Source organism: Geotrypetes seraphini, chromosome 4 (assembly GCF_902459505.1).
Source record: "Geotrypetes seraphini chromosome 4, aGeoSer1.1, whole genome shotgun sequence".
Classification (NCBI taxonomy): domain Eukaryota; kingdom Metazoa; phylum Chordata; class Amphibia; order Gymnophiona; family Dermophiidae; genus Geotrypetes; species Geotrypetes seraphini.
In genome coordinates this window covers 91,547,819-91,569,135 of record NC_047087.1, presented here as the reverse complement: position 1 = coordinate 91,569,135, position 21,317 = coordinate 91,547,819, and the positions used below count along the sequence as shown (strand labels likewise).

At 42.8% G+C, this 21,317-nt stretch overlaps 1 protein-coding gene across 1 annotated transcript in view; it reads right to left on the bottom strand.

Annotated features, from left to right (window-relative positions):
* The window catches only part of CBLB (Cbl proto-oncogene B), a 209,836-nt gene that overhangs the window by 17,510 nt on the left and 171,009 nt on the right, over positions 1-21,317 (bottom strand). Inside the window, exons 11-14 of the mRNA XM_033942334.1 lie at positions 17,452-17,829; positions 14,310-14,404; positions 4,161-4,298; positions 2,016-2,098 (exon numbers count right to left, since the gene is read on the bottom strand). Of these exons, the coding sequence (XP_033798225.1) occupies positions 2,016-2,098; positions 4,161-4,298; positions 14,310-14,404; positions 17,452-17,829 (694 nt within the window). The remainder of the gene's footprint in view (positions 1-2,015; positions 2,099-4,160; positions 4,299-14,309; positions 14,405-17,451; positions 17,830-21,317) is intronic.

The following is a 21,317-nucleotide window of genomic DNA, read 5'->3' as shown; positions in this document are numbered from 1 at the left end:
CTGGGTCAGACCAATAGTCCATCAAGCCCAGTAGCCTGTTTTCACGGTGGCCAATCCAGGTCACCAGTACCTGGCCAAAACTAAAGGTGTAGCAATATTCCATGCTACTGATACAGGGCAAGCAGTGGCTTCCCCCGTGTCCTTCTCAATAACAGACTATGGGCTTTTCCTCCAGGAACTTGTCCAAATCTTTCTTAAAACCAGCTACGCTATCCGCTCTTACCACATCCTCTGGCAATGCGTTCTAGAGCTTAACTATTCTCTGAGTGAAAAAAAATTTCCTTCAATTGGCTTTAAAAGTATTTCCTTACAACTTCGAGTGCCCCCTAGTCTTTGCAATTTTTGACGGAGTGAAAAATCGATCCACTAGGATTTTGTAGACTTCTCTTTTCCAAGCTGAAGAGCCCTAACCAATTTAGTCTTTCGTCATATGAGAGGAGTTCCATCCCCTTTACGATCTTTGATGCTCTTCTTAAAACCTTTTCAAGTGCCACAACTGGCTCCTTTTACAAAGGTGCACTAGGGCCTTAATGTGCGCTAGCCTCTACTGCCTCCTTTTTAGGAGGTGGTAGATTTTCAGCTACCGCGTGCTATAGCGTGCGGTAATTTTGTGCATGCGCTAAAAACCCTAGCATACCTTCGTAAAAGGAGCCCTATATCTTTCTTGAGATAAGGAGGCCAGAATTGAACGCAATACTCCAGAATGTGATAAATGTTGCAATGGAAAAAATAAACAGAAGTCATGAAAAAATCCACACTGGAAAAAAACTATATAGTGTGGCGCAGTGGTTAAAACTACAATCTCAGCACCCTGAAGTTGTGGGTTCAAACCCACACTGCTCCTTGTAACCTTGGCCAAGTCACTTAGGTTGTGAGCCCAACAGGACAGACAAGGAAAAATGCCTGAATAAATTCATGTAAACCGTTCTGAGCGTCCCTGAGAGAATGGTATCGAAAACTGAATGAATGAATAAATAAACAAATAGTTATTTTATGTTCGTGGAACAAAATGCCAATATCATCTGCATAAACGTAGGAATGATGTTCACTAACTCTGCAACTAAAGATTGCATAATTTAAACTAAATAACAATGGAGAAAGTAGAGAACCTTGTGGGAACTCCACAATTTGCGTTCCGTTCCGAAGGAAAGTAAACCATCTTTCTACACTTTATAAGATCTAAATAACAAAAAAAAAAATGTTAAACCATTTCAAAACAAAACCTGTAATGCCTACATACTTGAGAATCTGTAACAAAAGTTCATGATTAATTAAATCAAAAATTGAATAGGTATTGCTCTTTATTAAAAATGTGAATTGCTTTGAGTTAAAGTTCAAAAGGAAGTCTAGAGATAAAGTATAATAGTAGTAATGTCTTATAACACAATATCCCCCCCCATCTATTAGAACACTAGACGGACTATGGACCTTCAGGAAGGCCGTAAAAACCTTCCTCTTTACAAACCCAGCACCTTAATGACATGCACCCGGAAACGCCATTCAGAGTTTAATGTAACTGTGCTACCAATCTCATCCAGATGCTGCACAGTATATGTTTTATTTTGTCATGTCCTTATTGTAAATTATGTCATCTCGGTCTTGTCTCGACCTTACTGTAAATGAACTTTGTAACCCGTTCTGGGCTCCTCTGTGAGGATGGGCTAAATAAATAAGAAAATAAATAAATAAAATATACATAAGAGAAAAATTTCAACCTTAGAAAGTTTGCTCACTACTTTAAAATTTGATCAGGATATCATTGATGTGAGATCTGGACATGTAAGGCTACTTTGTGTACTGAACATGATAATACTAGAGGGGTTATCAAATGACCTTAATCAGAAGGAACACTTGAGCATTGCATTATTTCAACTTGGAAATCTTACTAATGGAAATGGTACTATCAAATTTGCATCTCACTTTCACATCAATAGAAGCTGTCTTCTTTTTTTCTTTAAAAGTCTCTCCCGCATTCTTGCATGTTTTTAAAATGTCTATTTATATGATAAGTTTACCTAGCTCTGGAAACCGTGATTTCTTCATGTCTGATGTACTACTGTGTGTTCCATTTGTTACACATTGCCCATTCTCACATACCCTGAAAGAAAAGAGCACTAGTTAGTCAGAGAGCTTTCGATCTTAACTCTAAAAACATAAGAACTGCCAGACTGGGTCAGACTAAAGGTGCATCAATATCCTGTTTCCAAGAGTGGCCGAGTTAGGTCACAACCAGTGCTCCCTCTAAGCGGGCGGGTGTTGTGGGCAAAATTTTTTTCGCTGTGCGCTACAAATATCGGGCGCCAGCGCCAACTCGCCCGATTCTCCTCTCGCCGCCCTGCCATCTCCGTACGCCGTGCGCTGTGACGTAAACTTGTGCGCTGCGATGCAATATTTTGTGCGCCAGCGCACGCCAGCGCAGCTTAGAGGGAACACTGGTCACAACCTGACAAAATCCCATAAAGAATTAAGATTCCATCAATAGCATTGTAGAATGAAAAAACAAGATGATAAAGAAAAACAACACCCCACATGTATAAACATTTGGCTTTTGGAAAAATATATTTGAGTTAAAGTATTTTTGTAGATTGATATAACATTTGGTCTCCTCTTTCCTGAAGAAGCCAATGCTATATATTTACAGAGGTCAACTGGAATCAGAGGTTGTCCTGGATAACAGGTCATACATTCTGAGCTGCCAAGCTAGAGAAAGTAAGTATGGCATCAGTTCTAGCATGGCAGTGCACTTTGTCCAGATGCAGTGGATCACAAGAACAACTTTCTCCCTCTCATCAGATAGTTGCTAGCAAAATCAGCTCCCCCATTATAACAATTTAGGCAAGCGACTAGCCTTTAGGCTATTGGTGAAGGCATTCTTGCCCAATTTATGAGGAATGAAGCCAAGAGTAACAAGCAAGAGTGCAAATATATGCAATCCCATAAAGGCATACATATCCTACAAGAGTATGTCTATTCCACCAGGGTCATTATGCTCACGGTACCCCCCTCTAGTCACTTCATTGGCTCCTTGTCCGCTTCTGCATACTGTTCAAACTCCTCTTACTGATCTATAAGTGTATTCAATTCTGCGGCTCCTCAATATCTGCCCTAAGAACTCTGTTTGTTGGGTAGGTCTCTCTTATCTGTACCCTTCTCCTCTACATCCAATTCTTGACTCCATCCCTTCTGCCTTGCTGCACCATATGCCTGGATCAACCTGCCTGGCACAGTAGGTCGAGCTCCGTCTCTGGTGATATTCAAGTCCAGGCTGAAAGACCACTTTTTCGAAACTGCGCTTAAGTTTTAACCTTACCAATTTGTGAAGCGCCACATTTGTTCGTCATTCCCTCTGTAGACCCCTACCCTCTTTACTTCTTCTCCCTTTGTATTTCCTTACATGAGTAGCATAAATCGATTCACCATTTTTGTCCAGTATGTCTTTCATAATTAGATAATAGGCTCTTTCGAGCTGCATGCATCTGGTAGTGCTATAGAAATAATAAATAGTAGTAGTAGTAAAATGATGCAGAATATTGGTGTACTAAGTATATACTTTATTTACATAATTAGGTCAATGCTTACACTATTGTGTTATATCTTGTAAACAAATAAATAAGAAATAGCACTATATTATCTTTAATATTTTTGGGAAAACTCAAAAAAAAAGTTACGCACATGCAATCTCTATTATTAAAGCAGAAATTAAGGACTAACTGGCTCTGTTACTGATTTAAATTCATTAATTTATAGTTGATATAATCATAAGATCTTTTTTTCATGACAAGCTGGTTATTGTGCTGTGTGTTTTTACTGACTATATCGCATGTTGCATTTACAGTTTGAAGATTTTGTGCATTGCTTTGGGCAATCTTATTTGTGACTATTTTAAAAAAATATTTATTGTCTTCAAACAGTAACCAGGGGAATATGATTTTCACTCATCTAAACTGATACACTGAAGAAAAATCCTCAGGTGGAATCAAACAGTATGCACATTGAATTTTTATCTCAAAAACAATCTAGTGCAATTTAAAAAAAAAGTTTTTTGTTTTTTTTTTTAATTATAATTTTTATTGAAAAAGCAGTCAAATACACACAACAGTGGTCTGGCATACGACCACAGAACAGTTAAGTAAATATGTATCGTCTTCATATGCTCCTACCTAGCAAGAGGATTTGTGCTCGGACAGTGTGATGGTTGTGAGCCCAAGATCAATGGATGGGATGAGGGAATCTTGTATTCATCTTCCACAATAGTCTCCTGAAATTTATCTGAGAAGGAATTGATCAGAGGTGGTCCCCTAATCAAATAAAACCAGATTTTGAAATAATAAATAAAGCAATCTTTATACCCCATTCTCCAGTGATACGCTTCTCTGGCTCTACTGAGAATACTTTTTCAGCAACAATGAACACTCAGTAAATCATTGGGGAACTCTTGATTAAAAAAAAAGGCATAGGGTATTATAATACACTTCATTTTATTTTTATTGAGATTGTATAATACACCCAAGAAACAATATTATTTGAAAATAGCATTGAATCCATCTAACAACAGAAATAACGAAAGAAAATGATTACTCTAAACATGGGAAAAGTAAAGAAACTAACATTTTATTGCTCTTTAAGGTGTCCAGCTCTCAAGAGTAAGAAAATATTAGAAAATGGACCCTCAAAATACAATCTAAAACACAATCTTAATCAATATTACAGGTTATTAACATCATTTTGATAACATCAGGTTATTAACATCATTTTTAAGACCAAGGATGTATTTCTTTATGGCAACGAAGTATTTGCTATAAAAAGTTTCCCAGACTTGGTCCTGAGAAACACTGAGGTCTTTTTCTCCGGTTTGAATCAAAGGTAGTAGCTAAAGCAGATATAGAAGGAAGATATTCTGGAGAAATACCAGGAGACAGATTAATCATTTCAAAATGACCAAAAAAGCTCACATTCAGGCTCTGATATTTAAGAGGACATTTTAATGAGAAAAGCCCAAATTGTAAGAACTCTGCCTTCTTAGCAAATCTTCTCTCCTATTGCTTTATGCAGTTTTCAGCATATCAATAAACAAATATTTTCATATTAAGATATAATTTATCTGCATTCTGAAGGACAACCTGAGAACCCAATTTATACTAGGGACTAACAAAAAATGTACTACTGACATAGAAGATGCAGCCAAATCATCTTCAGATCTATCCAAATACCAGTTAAATCCAAGCTACCAGAATGTGTTTTATTCTTCTTTCTAGTACACAAGTGAGGGGTGGATCTGCAATACTCTATAAATTACATTACATTACATATTTCTATTCCGCTATTACCTTTCGGTTCAAAGCGGATTACAATAAGAGTTTGGAGGGAAGGGTTACAAAGTTAGATCAGAGATCGTTTCTGAGAGAGGGAGAGGTAGGATCAGGGGTAGGTAGGAGGGAGGTATTCGGCTTTACTCAGGGATTTGACATAAATGGTTATATGTCAAAGATAGAAGAATGGACGAGTGGCATGGCCTGTGTTTAAATTGAAGAAAAACAGAGGATGTTCGTAGGGAGAAGTGAGGAAGAGACGTGGCCTGAAACCTTGTGTGTGTTAGGGGTGACATTACCTGTTAAGAAGGAAATGATAGTTTTAGGGGTTGTTTTGGACCCAAGTTTAACCATGAAATTACAGATTGTTAAGACTGTAAAGGCATGTTTTGGTCAACATAGCTATACACAAGTGATATTCAGCCACACTCCTAATATCAGAGATTATATGCCACATTTCTTAAAAAAATTTTTAAACCGGAGAAAAAGACCTCAGTGTTTCTCAGGACCAAGTCTGGGAAACTTTTTATAGCAAATACTTCGTTGCCATAAAGAAATACATCCTTGGTCTTAAAAAAACTCCGTTGTATCTTATATCAATCACTATTATATTACTTTGAAGTGATCACTGTTCAATCCTTTATCATAGGTATTCAATATATTTCAAACAAATAAGAAAACGAGCACTTATCTCTTAGTCTTCTGATATTACAAAATCACCGCAGTCTGCAGTTGAAGCCAAGTGCAGATCTACTGCGCTCAAAAGGCTAATTTAGATTTCATTTATAGGTTTCTTTTAAATATTCTTTTAGATATCTAAAAAAAATCGGGATATTTAAAAGAAACCAATAAATGAAATCTAAATTAGCCTTTTGAGTGTGGTAGATCTGCACTTGGCTTCAACTGCAGACTGCGGTGATTTTAGAAGATTAAGAGATAAGTGCTCGTTTTCTAGCCTGCATCAGGAGTCAATATTTACCAAAGGACGTTGTCACATTTAGCATGGATCAATAGTGTAACTCAGCAAGGATACTTAAAACTTTACCAAGGTAACAGAAATAATGCTCATCGTTTATGCATATATATGCTAATTAAGGGTGCCAATCCCACATGCATGTGCTAGTATTCTGTAAACACTGAAAAAGCAATGTTACTTACCGTAACAGTTGTTATCCAGGGACAGCAGGCAGCTATTCTCACTAGTGGGTGATGTCATCAGACAGAGCCCCGGTACGGACGTCTCACAAGCACGTGTTGCTTGTAGAAACTTAAAGTTTCTAGATGCCCGCACCGCGCATGCGCCGGTGCCTTCCTACCCGGAGATCCGGGCGTGTCTCCTCAGTTCAGGTAGCTAGCCTGAGAAGCCAACCCAGGGGAGGTGGGTGGGACGTGAGAATAGCTGCCTGCTGTCCCTGGATAACAACTGTTACGGTAAGTAACATTGCTTTATCCCAGGACAAGCAGGCAGGTATTCTCACTAGTGGGTGACCTCCAAGCTAACCTCAGTGGGATGGAGGGGGAGTTGGCGACTTAAGAGAATAAATTTTTCAATACTGTTTGGCCAAACTGTCCATCCCGTCTGGAGAGGGTATCCAGACAATAATGTGAGGTGAATGTGTGAACCGAGGACCAGGTGGCAGCCTTGCAAATTTCCTCGATTGGTGTTGATCTGAGGAATGCTACTGAGGCTGCCATTGCTCTGACCTTATGGGCTGTGACCTTACAAGGAAGTGATAATCCAGCCTGGGCATAGCAGAAAGAGATACAAGCCGCCATCCAATTAGAGATGGTGCGCTTTGATACGGGTCTTCCCAACTTGTTAGGATCGAAGGAGACAAAAAGTTGAGGAGTGGTTCTGTGTGGCTTGGTGCGATCCAGGTAGAAAGCCAAGGCACGTTTGCAGTCTAGAGTGTGAAGGGCCGATTCTCCGTGGTGAGAATGAGGCTTAGGGAAGAATACTGGAAGTACAATGGATTGGTTGAGATGAAATTCGGAGACCACCTTAGGCAGGAATTTCGGGTGAGTGCGGAGGACCACCTTGTCATGGTGGAATACTGTGAATGGTGGGTCCGCCATCAATGCCTGGAGTTCGCTGACTCTGCGAGCGGACGTAAGGGCTACAAGGAAAAGCACTTTCCAGGTGAGATACTTCAGAGGGGCCCTGTTGAGTGGTTCAAACGGGGCTTCATGAGGTGGGAAAGGACTACATTGAGGTCCCAAACTACTGGGGGTGGTTTGAGAGGAGGGTTAACATGGAAGAGTCCTTTCATAAATCTGGCGACCACCGGATGGGCCGAGAGGGGTTTCCCTTGTAGAGGCTGGTGGAACGCCGCAATAGCGCTCAGGTGGACTCGTATGGATGTGGACTTGAGCCCAGATTGAGATAGGTGTAGGAGATAGTCCAGCACGGAGGATAAGGAAGCTCGCTGAGGTTCCTTTGACTTAGAAACACACCATGAGGAGAATCTGGTCCATTTCTGGGAGTAGCATTGTCGAGTGGCGGGCTTCCTGGAAGCTTCCAAGACCTCCCTCACTTCTTGTGAGAATTGGTGAGGGGTTACGTTGAGAGAAACCAAGCTGTCAGGTGGAGAGACTGCAGGTTGGGATGAAGTAGTGATCCTTGATGTTGAGTAAGTAGTGAAGGAAACACTGGAAGTGGTACTGGTTCCCTGCTGCTGAGTTGAAGTAGGAGGGAGAACCAAGGTTGTCTGGGCCACCGAGGAGCTATTAGAATCATGGTGGCCCGTTCGAGTTTCAGCTTGACCAGAGTCTTCTGGATCAGCGGGAATGGTGGGAACGCATATAGAAATCGTTTCCCCCAGTTCAGTAGAAAAGCATCTGCCTCGAGGCGATGAGGAGTGTAGATCCTGGAGCAAAACTGAGGCAGTTTGGCGTTGTGGGGAGCCGCAAAGAGGTCTATCTGAGGCGTCCCCCATTGCGTGAAGATTTGGTGAAGGGGGTTGGAATGGAGAGTCCATTCGTGCGGTTGTAGCAGACGGCTTAGTTTGTCTGCTAAGACGTTGTTCTCCCCCTGGATGTATACTGCTCTGAGTAGGGCGTTGTGGCGCACCGCCCAGTCCCAGACTCGTAGAGCTTCCTGGCAAAGGAGGGCCGAGCCCGTGCCTCCTTGCTTGTTGATATAATACATGGCGGCCTGATTGTCTGTGCGAATGAGGATTACCATGTCGTGGAGTCGGTGTTGGAAAGCTTGGAGCGCATTGAAGATGGCTCTGAGTTCCAATAGATTGATTTGGTGTAGTCTTTCCGCACTGGTCCAGAATCCTTGGGTGCGGAGACCCTCCAGGTGGGCCCCCCATGCGTAATTCGACGAGTCGGTTGTGAGAACTTTCTGATGGGGGGGAGAGTGCATCAGCAAACCTCTGGATAGATTCGAAGAGGTCATCCACCAAAGTAGAGACTGCCGAAGAGCAGGTGTGACTACGATGCGTTTGGACAGTGGATCGGATGTCTGATTCCACTGTGATGCCAGGGTCCACTGGGGGATCCTGAGGTGGAGTCTGGCAAAGGGTGTCACGTGTACTGTGGAGGCCATATGGCCCAGGAGCACCATCAGTTGTCTCGCCGGTAGGGTTTGGCGAGTAGCCACCGACTGGCAGAGATGAAGAAGAGACTCCATGCGTTGCCGGGGCAGGAATGCTCGGAGTCGGGTGGTGTCCAGGACCGCTCCGATGAAGGGGAGGGACTGGGTGGGTTGTAGATGAGACTTGGAGAAGTTGATCTCGAAGCCCAAATTCTGGAGGAAGTAGGTTGTAGCCAAGGCCGCCGAAGTGACCTCTGGGGCTGACGGGGCCTTGATGAGCCAGTCGTCGAGGTATGGAAACACCTGTAGACCCCTGTCCCGGAGTGCTGCGGCCACTACCACCAGGCACTTTGTGAAGACTCTGGGGGACGAAGATAGGCCGAATGGTAGCACTCGATACTGTAGGTGCAGATTTCCCACCCGAAATCTGAGGAACTTTCGGGAGGCCGGGTGAATGGGGATGTGAGTGTAGGCCTCCTTGAGATCCAGGGAGCATAACCAGTCGTTCTGCTCGAGGAGGGGGTATAGAGAAGCCAAAGTCAACATGCGAAACTTCTCTTTGACCAGGAACTTGTTGAGGGCCCGAAGGTCTAAAATGGGTCGCAGGTCGCCCGTTTTCTTCGGGACGAGGAAGTACCGGGAGTAAAACCCTCGGTTCAATTGGTCTGACGGGACCGGCTCGACAGCCCGAAGCTGAAGTAAGGTTTGGACTTCCTGAAGAAGAAGGGCGGTCTGCGTCGAGCTTGAAGGATACTCTCTTGGAGGATGGTCCGGGGGGGCCCGGTGGAATTGAAGAGAGTATCCTTCTCTTATGATGGAGAGGACCCATAGGTCCGTGGTTATGGCCTCCCATCGGTGGTAAAAAAGATGGAGGCGGCCCCCTATGGGAGAGGCCGAGGTTATGCTCCCGGGAGGGGCGTCAAAAGGGCTGGGGAGCCTTAGGTACAGCCGGTGGCTGAAGTTTTTGCTGAGACTTCTGGGGAGGTTGTCTCTTCGCAGGCTGTCTCGCAGCAGGCGTTTGTCTGGGCATGTAACGCCGCTGGTAAATCAGGGGTGGCCTGGAAGGTCGAGACTGTTGAGGTTTGGGTTTGGGCCGCAGGATGGATTGAAAGGATTTTTCATGATCCGACAGCTTCTTGGTAACAGTTTCGATAGACTCATCGAACAGGTCAGCTCCAGCACATGGTACGTTGGCGAGTCTGTCCTGTAGGTTGGGATCCATATCGATAGTACGGAGCCATGCCAGGCGACGCATAGCTACCGCGCTTGCGGCGGCGCGTGCCGAGAGTTCGAATGCATCGAAGGAGGATTGCATCAGCTGGAGGCGTAATTGGGAGAGGGAGGCTACCACTTCCTCGAACTCGAATCGAGCTTGGTTGTCTATGAACGGAGTGAACTTGCGGAGCACCGGCAAGAAGAACTCCAGATAGGAAGAGAAAAAGAAGTTGTAGTTTAGCACCCGTGACGCCATCATGGAGTTTTGGTAGAATTTTCTACCAAATTTGTCCATCGTTCTCCCCTCTCGGCCCGGCGGTACAGAGGCGTAGACCTGGGAGGGATGAGAGCGTTTAAGGGAGGACTCGACCAGTAGGGATTGGTGGGAGAGTTGAGGGCCCTCGAACCCTTTATGGTGCACGATGCGGTATCGAGCATCGAGTTTGCTGGGGATCGCCGGTATGGAATACGGTGTTTCGAAGCACTGCATGAAGGTCTGGTCCAGTAATTTATGCAAGGGGAGCCGAAGCGACTCCGTTGGAGGGTTAGGTAAATGCATGGTGTCCAGATACTCTTTGGAGTATCGGGAGCCCGTGTCAAGGGTCACATCCAGATCATCCGCCATTTGTCGGAGGAATGATGAGAAGGACAATTGTTCCGCCAGCGTCGGTCTGTGGGACGGGCTGGAGGAGGAGGAGGCCTCCAGGTCCGTGGACATCGGGGAGTGACAAGGAGAATCGGGCACCGGTGTCTCCTCGTACTCCGGGCCCCTCGGAGGGGACACCTTTGATGAGGAGTATCCCCTACGTTGCAGTTTTTTCTGCGGTGACACCTCCGAATGGCGTGAGGAGTGCCAGGATGAGTGTCTCGATCGGTGCCCGTCTCGGTGGCGGGACGGGGATCGGGATCGTCTGTGCATCGCATGGTCTCCCGAGGCCCCCAAGTGGATAGGGCTGGAAGCAGTGGATCGCAACTGGGTTTGCGATGCGGGTTCTTGCGATGCTACCCAAGTCTGGTAAGGAGTACGGAAGAACTCTTCCTGACTATGCCCAGGGCTTCGAGTATCGATCGGAGGTCTGGTCCCATGTTGGCGCGGAGGCGTAATGGGTTCTAATGGCGGCATATCGGTAAGCGAGGCTTGCCGCGCGGGCATCGCCGCCCTCCCCCGTTCGTCCTCGTCGGTTGTCGAGGTCGAACGGTGTGGGGGAGGGGGAGGGGGCGGACCGCCCCTTTGGACCGGTACCGGGAGGTCACCCTGTATGGCAGCGATGAGCCCGGGTCCGATGGTCTGCATGAGCTCAACGAATTGAGCTTCCAGCACGGACCGTAGCGAAGCCGATAAGGAGGGATCCGCACCGAAAGGGGGTCCTCCTGCATGGACATCGCGTTCCTTCGAGGCCGAGTGCTTCTGCTTAGTAGCTTTCGGCACTTTGATGACCATTGGTGGCACTGTGGAAGGAAGAGGTACCTGAACCGAGGAGACCGGGGCAGGCACCGACGTCGAGCTCGTGGATGGTGTCGGGGTGAGCGATGCCGGTTTCACCACACTCGATGCAGGAGGGGTCGATGCCGGTTTCGCCCGAACCGGGGAGGTATCAGATGAAGTGGAGGCTGAGGGATCCTTAGCTGCGTCCATCTTGAACATCGATTCCCACAATAGGCAACGCCGCTTGAATGAGCGTGCCGTAAGGGTAGAGCAAGGCCTGCACGATTTCGGGATGTGGTCAGGGCCCAAACACTGCAAACAGCGCCAGTGAGGGTCCGTGAGTGAAATCGCGCGTTGGCACTTGCTGCACTTTTTAAACCCGGTGATTGGCCGGGACATAGGCCGGAAAATCTCCGCCGCGAGGTCGAAGCCAGTGGGCCTGAGCCACGTGGCCGGCCCGTTCGACCCGCCGGAGGAAATAATCTTCTTTTTTTTTTTTTTTTTTTACTGAAAAAGAAAAGAACTGTTAACTGTAATTAAAAGAAAACGAAAACGCGGACAAGGAAGGCAAATTTAACTGAATTCAGCTAGCGCATGAAGAAGTTGAACTTCTCAGCTCCGCGGAAAAGAAAGAACTGAGGAGACACGCCCGGATCTCCGGGTAGGAAGGCACCGGCGCATGCGCGGTGCGGGCATCTAGAAACTTTAAGTTTCTACAAGCAACACGTGCTTGTGAGACGTCCGTACCGGGGCTCTGTCTGATGACATCACCCACTAGTGAGAATACCTGCCTGCTTGTCCTGGGATAAGCAACTGTTACTTTAATTTAGGTGCCTTAATGACCTCTTTCGGTTATTTAAGTTTGTGAATGCAACTTGGAAATAAAATGGAATGGTACTTATTGTAAGGCTCAAAGAAAATACAGAAGGTGTTTTACCTTTTTCCAATAAAACGTCTCACATTCAAAAGATAATACATAAACATTGGAACATATTGAGTTTTCATTCAGTGTTTTCTGAGGTCCCTATGTTTGCACATAAAAGGAATAAAAATTTAGGAGAATATTTCAATGGTAATTCCACTAATCAAGATAATAATATTTCAAGGGGACACACATGTTGTGGCAAATGTAAATATTGTTGTCATTCTTTGACCATTGACCAAATAGAGTTACCTAATATGGATAAACCATATTACTTACGGGGACATTCTGATTGCAACACTTCTCAAGTAGTGTATGGGATTTTCTGTCCATGTAATAAGATATACATTGGTCAAACTAAGAGGGCTATTAAATTGAGAATAGCGGAACACTTGAGCAGTATCCGCACTAATAAATCAGAAGCTCCTCTAACTGATCATTGGTATTCAGCTGGTCATTCATTAAATGATCTAAAGTTCTGTGTAATCAGGCAATTTAAGTTCAACAGACAGGGTGATATCTCTCATACTCTTATATATCATGAACAACGTTTAATTTATTCTTGGAAAACAGTAATACCTAATGGTCTTAACAAAGAAATAGAATGGACCATTAGATGATCGTTAAGTTTCTGTTTTCCGTTACAAGCATTAATTTGCTACATTCATGTTATTCATCACGTGATCATTTGACGTTCCGATAAACGTCAATACAGCTTACGTTGATTCAGCTATCTCTGCTGAGATTCTCTAGCGGCGTGATCCCTCCATTAGGAGTTCCGAAGGTAATTTTCATTTTGAATTTATACGATATTCTTGGAACATGTTAGTTTTTAACTGCATTTTTTAATGTGTTTTGTTTAGTTTTCATTGTTTCCTCCTGATGAAGCAACTCTTAGTGAAACACGATCGGTGTTGAGATTTTGGACATTTTAACTTTTCACGTTGTGGAGTTTTTGGATACATGGTGATTTTTGTTAAAGCAGTTTTTTTGTTTTGGGGACTCACGTTTACAACACTTTTTTCAAAGCCAGCTACATCAATATGAATTAGTTCATTGCATGATTGTCAGCACCTGCAACAACCTACAAGCATACATACTTCTATTTTCATCTTGTGAAGATGAGTACAAGTAAAGTGGACCCTATAGTTTTCACCTGATAATCATCTTCACTAGGATCCAGCTAAGTACTTTTCATATTGTCTGATATATATTAGTCAACTGAGATAGACCAGACTTAATCAATATTGTAGGGTTGGTAGGCAGGTGAGTGCAATGATGTAGCTATATTACATCTTTATTCCATAAACCTGCTGGTTTTGAATAAGATATCACGCTGAGCACTCTAATTCATATTTTATTACATCTTATTTTTTATTAAGCAATATATAATCATATTCACTTTATTTGATATATTATAAGTTAGGTGAATTTATCAATATAGTTTTTCTCCAATTTATTTTACAACTAAGCTTACTTGCCACATGGGAAATTCATTTCCAAATAAAAATGATAAGACTGATATCCATGAAACAACTCTGCAAACCGCAGATGCTACTGCCAGAACCATGGCTCTGACATCACGAGCCATGACAGTTAGGTCTGCTTTGGCTATAAGTGAAGGAGATGCAGTCTGCTAGCCAATGTGGATAGTAAACGCTTTTCAAGGCAGTCTAAGGTTTTTGGGGGTCAAAAGAAACAAAAAGCTGAGGAATCAGAAGAAAGAGGTGAACTAGAAGTTGCAAACAGAATCAAAGGAAAATGTGCAACAAGGAGATACACCTAAGGATGAAATATTATTCTACAAAGATAAACCAAACATGTCAGTAGTTAAATGGAAGAGGCAGCTATCACCTGCAATCAACCAACATCATCTACTGAAGAAACATGACTCACTTTATAACAGGGAGAATGGAGATGACTGGAAGAGGAGGGGAAAGTCGCGGAGGTACATCATATTCTTCACTTCCCAGGTGACCATTGGAAAAAACCTTTAAATAAATTCAACAAACCATTCATTATCTCCTCATTGCTTTCATTAAGATTCTTTTCAGACAGCCACTTCAGTCATTATGAACATTCGGGAGGTAAGGGTGAGTTCTGCTAAATTTGTCTATCAGAACTCTACTCAGATATCACCATGATAAGGTGTGCATATTTCTTTTATTTCTAACCTATCTATCCCCGGTTCTAGGAAGGAACAAGAAACATAAGATGTAATTCATAATACACATATGTCTCTTAAACCAAAGGTATAATATATATAAAGCACTTAAAATCTGAAACAAAGGAAAATGTCAGTAACACCTTCTGCACTATAGTATACCATTCATGAAACTTACACATTTAACATTGACATACCTAATAACTTTTAAATCTCATCACAATAAAACATACTGTACACACACACACACACACATCTATCCACTGCTGAACTCTCTTATAACACAAAGCAAAGGGTGGTTAACGACAGAACCGAACGAGGTGTTAAACTGATAACTGATCCAGTGCAGCGTGAGGCCTTGTTGCAAGGAGTTGAACAGCATTGCAGGCTTTATCCTGACTATCTCAAGAAGACACGGAATGCTTGAATGTATGGAAAGCCATTGGTAGATGACTACACCAAAGTGTACATGTTTAAGCTATTAGCGAAGTACATTAAATTTCAGTTATTTTCCAAAATAAAGTGCAGGTATTGAAAGTTCATTTAATAAAATACTGCTAGATTTTTTTTTGCATAAAATGTCTTTTTATCAATGTATCACTGCTTGTGTGAAAACACAAAAGTTATAGCTATAATACCAAGAAATTTGCTCTATTAAGCAAAATTAATAGCAAATTTTAAGAAAAATTGAGCTTTATGTAATCAATAGCTTTGAATGACCCCAGGGTGGACTCTACTTTTTTATTATTATAATTTTAATTTTCTGAACAAGCACAATCAAATTCATAGGAAAAACTTTAATTCACACAGTTTTTCCAGACAACCCTAGATGTCTATTGTATCAAACACTGAAACCTCAAACAACATTAACAGCTAAGACACTCTTCTATCCAATACCCACTGAAAATAAGCACAAAGTCTCCATTCTGTGTCCTCTCTGCCATCCATACTAGCGCACATCTAATGAACCATTATCCTTAAAAAAAAAAAAATCCTGGAGTTGCTCAAGCCTAGGGTTGCCAGATTTTATGATTGCAAAATCCGGACACCCTAGACCCGCCCCCCGCCTACTGCTTTGGTCAGGCAGGAAGCAATCTGCGCATGCACGGATTGCCTCCTGCCCAACACGATTGAGAGGAGGCTTTTCAAAACCCGGACAAAGTGCCAGGTTTTGAAAAGCCATCCGGACCCCTGGACATGTCCGGGGAAATTCAGACATCTGGTTACCCTATTCAAGCCCTACCTTCTATAAATTCTTATTGAAATGGCAGTGAGGACACAGGACAGTAATTAGTCAGATCTAAATGCTTCTTCAGTAAAAGGAGCACACTAACCTGCTTCAAACTCTGAGGTACACATCTTTGAAATACCTCATCTTTGAAATACCTCATCTTTGAGATACCTCATTAAAAATTTTAGGTATCATCGTGGACGACAAGCTTTCATTTCACGATAATATAGGGAACACAGTTAAATCATGTTTCTATAAATTACGTATGATACGTTCTATATCCAAGTTTCTTAAACCTAAGTCTATAAATATATTGATCCACTCGTTGATTATTTCCAAAATCGATTACTGCAATTCCCTTTTTTTCAATATACCGCAAAAAGAAAAAAGGAGGCTACAAATCATCCAAAACACTGCAATCAAACTAATTTATAACGCAAAAAAATTTGACCATGTCACCCCTCTGTTGATAGACTCCCATTGGCTTCCTATTGCTCATCGAATTTCGTATAAAATATTACTGCTAGTTTTTAAATCTATGATCTATAATGAACCTCAGTTCATCACTAGACTGCTCATTCCATATAACGTTTCATGGACCCTTCGATCAGCTTCAAACAATCTGTTAATAGTTCCATTTTTAAAAATTATTGGTACTAGAAGACAAGACATGTTTTCAATTATCGCCCCTACCTTATGGAACTCTATACCTCAGTACATTAGAGACATAAAGGACCTCATTTCTTTTAAAAGAGCTTTAAAAACCTATTTTTTTCAAGGAAGCTTTTAACATATGAATCTCAGATTTACAAATTTTTATTTTTTAACGCTAGGTTTAATATCCCATAATTTTGCTTTTTTCCCTTCCCTGAGTTATTTTTCCCTTAAATGTATATTTTCCTCTACAAATATATTGTAACTTTCCCCCTCTACCCTCTTGTTTCATGTGTGTTAACCCAGTATGTTTTTTTTAAATTTAAAGGTCAGTGTATTTGTATTTCTATTTTACTTGAATTGTACATCGCTTAGGTTTTTAATAAGCGATTTATCAAGCACTAATAAAACTTGGAAAAACTTTGAAGAAAAGAATATATTGACCGAAAGTACAATCTAACAATAAAAGACCCCCTCCCCCCAACACCCCCCCCCCAAAAAAATAAAAAACCCAAGAGCCCACAGGAACTCACTCACAGCACAGGTGCATAGCACGGCTCTGCACAAGGCAGGAGTGTAGGAAGATTGTTCCTGCACCGCGCCACTGCTAGACCACCAGGGAAGGTCCGGGAGGTGGGTCAGAGTCAGCCCAAAAGTTATTCGCACATTTTCCATATTCGCGGGCCAGCTCTGCCCCTAAGCCCCGCAAATACGGAGGGGGGGGGGGGAGTATTATCAAACCTCAAATCCTAGAAAAGAATACCTGTTGGCTTATTTTGCTATTATGAAAACCAAGGAAGATAGCACAATGGCTTATTTTACTATGACAGCATGGGAATTTTTGAAATTGGGTTTCACAAGATAAGGCCCTTCATAAACAAAGTATAAGCAGAAGCCATTAAAATATGCATTAATGACAGCCCATTAAGTGTTTAGTTAAAACATATGTTTAAAAACCCCCAAGATTAATATTTGCCATAATTTCTTACCCTGGCACCTTCTAAAGGTAAATCGTGATGCCTATGCTGTTTCCGCATAAATCCTGGGTCTGAATTCATCCGGGTGTGTCTTCCATTTATGCAGGAAGCAGCAGCACCAGCAGCAAGTTCAGGTTTTGGAGACCCATCCCCTGCTATCCGACATCCCGATAGCTGAGTGCTGCTAGAAATATCTCTTGGGCACCAGGCTTCGAGAGGCATGGGTTGGTCTCTGCAAGGTAGACTTTCTGCGTGGTGTATGTGCTTATTTATCCTGTTGTCAGGTGGGATGGGAGGTGGTCTCTCGGGAGGTGGAGGGGGGGGATCTCTCAGAGGAGGCGGTAGTGCTGGAAGTGGTTTATCCTGTTTCCTCATCATGCACGGGGAAGACTGAGCAAAAAGAAGAGAAAAATTCTATACATGGGCATCTATTTTTACATAATACCCTGAAGTGTCAAATAAGTCTCACGCATAGTAGCCGGTCAGCTCTGTAGGTTTTATGGGTGTTCGGGCACCCCTAATATTAAACAAACTCTTTGACTATGTCCAGGGAGAGGTAATTTCCATTGGGTTTAGCATCCCTGTTAATTGTGAAAAGTTGGTTCCTATAATTTCATGTATTCTTGGTTCAAACTAAGCAATAAAAACATGTGGTACTTCTCAGACAAGGATTTTTGGCTGAGACAGTGTACTTTCTTCAATGTTTATCAAGTTTAACTTTCACCTTTTGGTATCACTATTTAAAAGCATCTCTTCTAAAATGAAACAAAATGTCTCTCTACTACATTAATGCCCTATGTTGAGATGAAGCTACTCAGTTTTCCTATCGCAGTCATTTCTGACCTTCTCCATTCAACACTATTAAAAGAATGAATGGTTCAAGGCATAGCTTTATTTCCTTGGCTCACAACAAAAAATTTATTGTCCTCACTATGCATAGGTGACAAAAGTAGGAAGAGCACATCTCGCTCCTCACAACCTATTTTCAGTACGTAATCATTTAATATGGAACAATATGACAAAGTAAAACCCTGGGAAGTTTTGTGCTATGGCCCACAAGGTGGCACATTCATGAAACCATTTTTACACAGCAGACACTTTGATGTATCAAGATACACCTACCAATGTACTTTGCTTAGAAATAAATTGTTAAAAAGTTTTGCCATTAACAATTTAAAAACAGACACAAGTACAAGTCATTTAACTGGATGCCATCAGTCAACTTGATGACTAGACAAACTGGTTACACATTAAAACACTATGGAAATATGTAAGGGTCAGAGGACCTAATTAAGAACCATAATTTTTCTACTTAAATGCAGAGGATACAAATACAGAATAAGAGAAAAGCTTTAGTGAAAGACTATGGCAGAGTAGCTAGCAGCAGGACCTCTCATAAATATGGTACACTTATATACAGGTTGCAGGTAGAAGTCAAAACATTATGTACAAAAGGGAACAAAAATCAAAGCTGTTACTTCACAGGCTTAGTCCTTTTAATTAGTCTCTCTCAATATAGTCACAGAAAATACTCTTAACAGGGCTGACTGCTAGCCAGGCCCAAACAAAGTGGCTCCTAGCACCATCTTAGGCCAGTTCAGGGCATACACCAAAATCAGGTATTCTCTGTATATACAGTACTTTAAGGTTATCGCCTAACTTAGCAGTTTCCTTTGCAGGTATAATTAACTCCTGGAGTCTGAGTTGAACACAATTTCCCACCCCAGGGAAACTCTTAGGCTCATGCTACTCCTCTTCCCTGGCACTTCCCTCAGGACTGTAGTCTTCTCTCTGCATTAGCTAAGCAGTCATTACTCAGGGCCTCCCAATCCTGCTTTGCCAGGGGCATTTAAATTTCTTGTTCTCTGCTTGAGCCCTGCCCTTCTGGCCACACAGCATAACAAATCTGTTCCTAAGGTGGCTCTGTTTCACTGATGGAGTGTTCTTAAGGAAATCTGCTTTATACCACCCTCTCACAGGCCCAAAGAAAATGGCACGTGTTGTTGAGAGTAGAAGGAAATGAGAGAGTAGCTGTGGAAAGAAAGACAACATGTGGCGGTATAAAGATAGAGAAGAACTACTGAGAAGATTGAAGTCAAACTACAGACACAAAAGCTGGAAAATTCTTTATAAAGGGGTTACTCATTTTTGTTGGGCGGCTAAGAAACCTAAATTGAAGGTGTCTCAGTTATTCGGGAATTGGCAAAGGGGAGGATTAGGATTACCGGATGTGCGGATTTATAATTATGCGTGTCTGCTTCGTCATTTGGGAGATTGGGTGAATATGACTAGCAATTATACCCCTCTTCTGATGGAACGTGAGTTTTTTGCTCCCTATGATGTGTTTACATTACTGCATAGTTCTCGGAGGGCACTGCCCCCTTCTATCAGATCCAGTGTATTATTTAGCGCATTGCAAGCGGCTTGGTGTTGGCTTGTGCATGCCTTGGGAGGAGATTCGATGGTCACTGATCTCTTGCCCTTGCGGGGAAACCCGGCCTTTCCTCCGGGAAAGGAATCAAGAGAATATCTGTCCTGGAAAGGGAAAGGAGTTACAAGTTTAGAACATATTTTGGGGGATGATGGGGAGCTGTTGACATATGCAGATTTACTAGCTAAGGTGGGGGAGACCTGGGAAGCGCAGTTTGCATGTCATCAAGTAAAACACTATGTGAGATCCCTCAACAGAGCACAATTGAGGTTGCACTTGGGGGCCAGGCTGCGGGAGTTGTTTGCTCGAGAGGAGGGGGCATCTCTTACAGTCTCTAGCATTTATGCTAGTTTGCAAGATTTACAACCTGCCAGGGACTACCAGAGCATCAAGGGTAAATGGGAAAAGGAATTGCAGATTAATCTGGGACATTGGGATGTAGCCCTTACTTTGAGGGCGATGCCTGGGGTGACCCCGTGTGCTTGGTTGCGGGAAACGTATTATAGGGTGACCTTATGTGCTTATTACACTCGTACACAGATGTTTTATAGTGGAGGTCTTCCTATACCACTATGTCATAAATGTGGGATGGGGGGTCATACTTTGGGACATGCCTTTTGGTTCTGCCCCATTATTCAGCGCTTCTGGAGGCGTATAATCTCTTATATGTCAGGGTTAATTGGGAGAGTCTTACGCAGGTACCCCGGACCACTTTGTCTTGGATTTGCCAGAGGCTTTTGGCCATTTACCTAGGGGGCATCGAGCTTTGTGTAGAAGATGAGTTTACTGGCCAGGAAATGTATTCTTCAGTGCTGGATGGTTCCGGACCCTCCGGCATATTGGCATTGGCGGAACCAATTGCATCAGTTGGTCATTGGGAAGCGCAAGATGCCGGAGGGTCTAGGAAATGAAAGATGCTGTTTTTGAATATATGGGAGCCTTATCTGCAAGTCTTACATTCTAAGGGCCGCAGTGCGGTTTTAAGATGGGTGTCCTAATTTGTTGGGAGAGTAATAGTGAGTACTGGTGGAGCAGGGTGGAGAGTATCATTGGGGGGAGGAGAGGGGGTTTGAGGAGGGGAAATGGGGTGTATTGAAGGTTTTGGCAATTAGTCAAAGATAGGATAAGTGGCTCAGGTGGGGGGAAGGGGTGGTATGACATTTTTGGGGTTCATAAGAGTACAGGGCTTTGGAGTGCCTTTCCACCCTCATTAATCTCACTTGCCCTATTTAGAGAAGGAAGGGGAGGGAGCTTGGTTGATGTTACTCTTTAATTGTATATGCTTGTTCTATTATTGTATATGATGCATTATTATTTGTACTGTGCACCTTTGGGGTGCGCTGGTGTTGTATTTGCTGTGTTTGCATCAATAAAAATTGTTTGAACCTAAAATGCATTCAAGATGTCTGTGCTAGCTAAAGCCAAGGGCGGGAAGCAGCTGGTATTC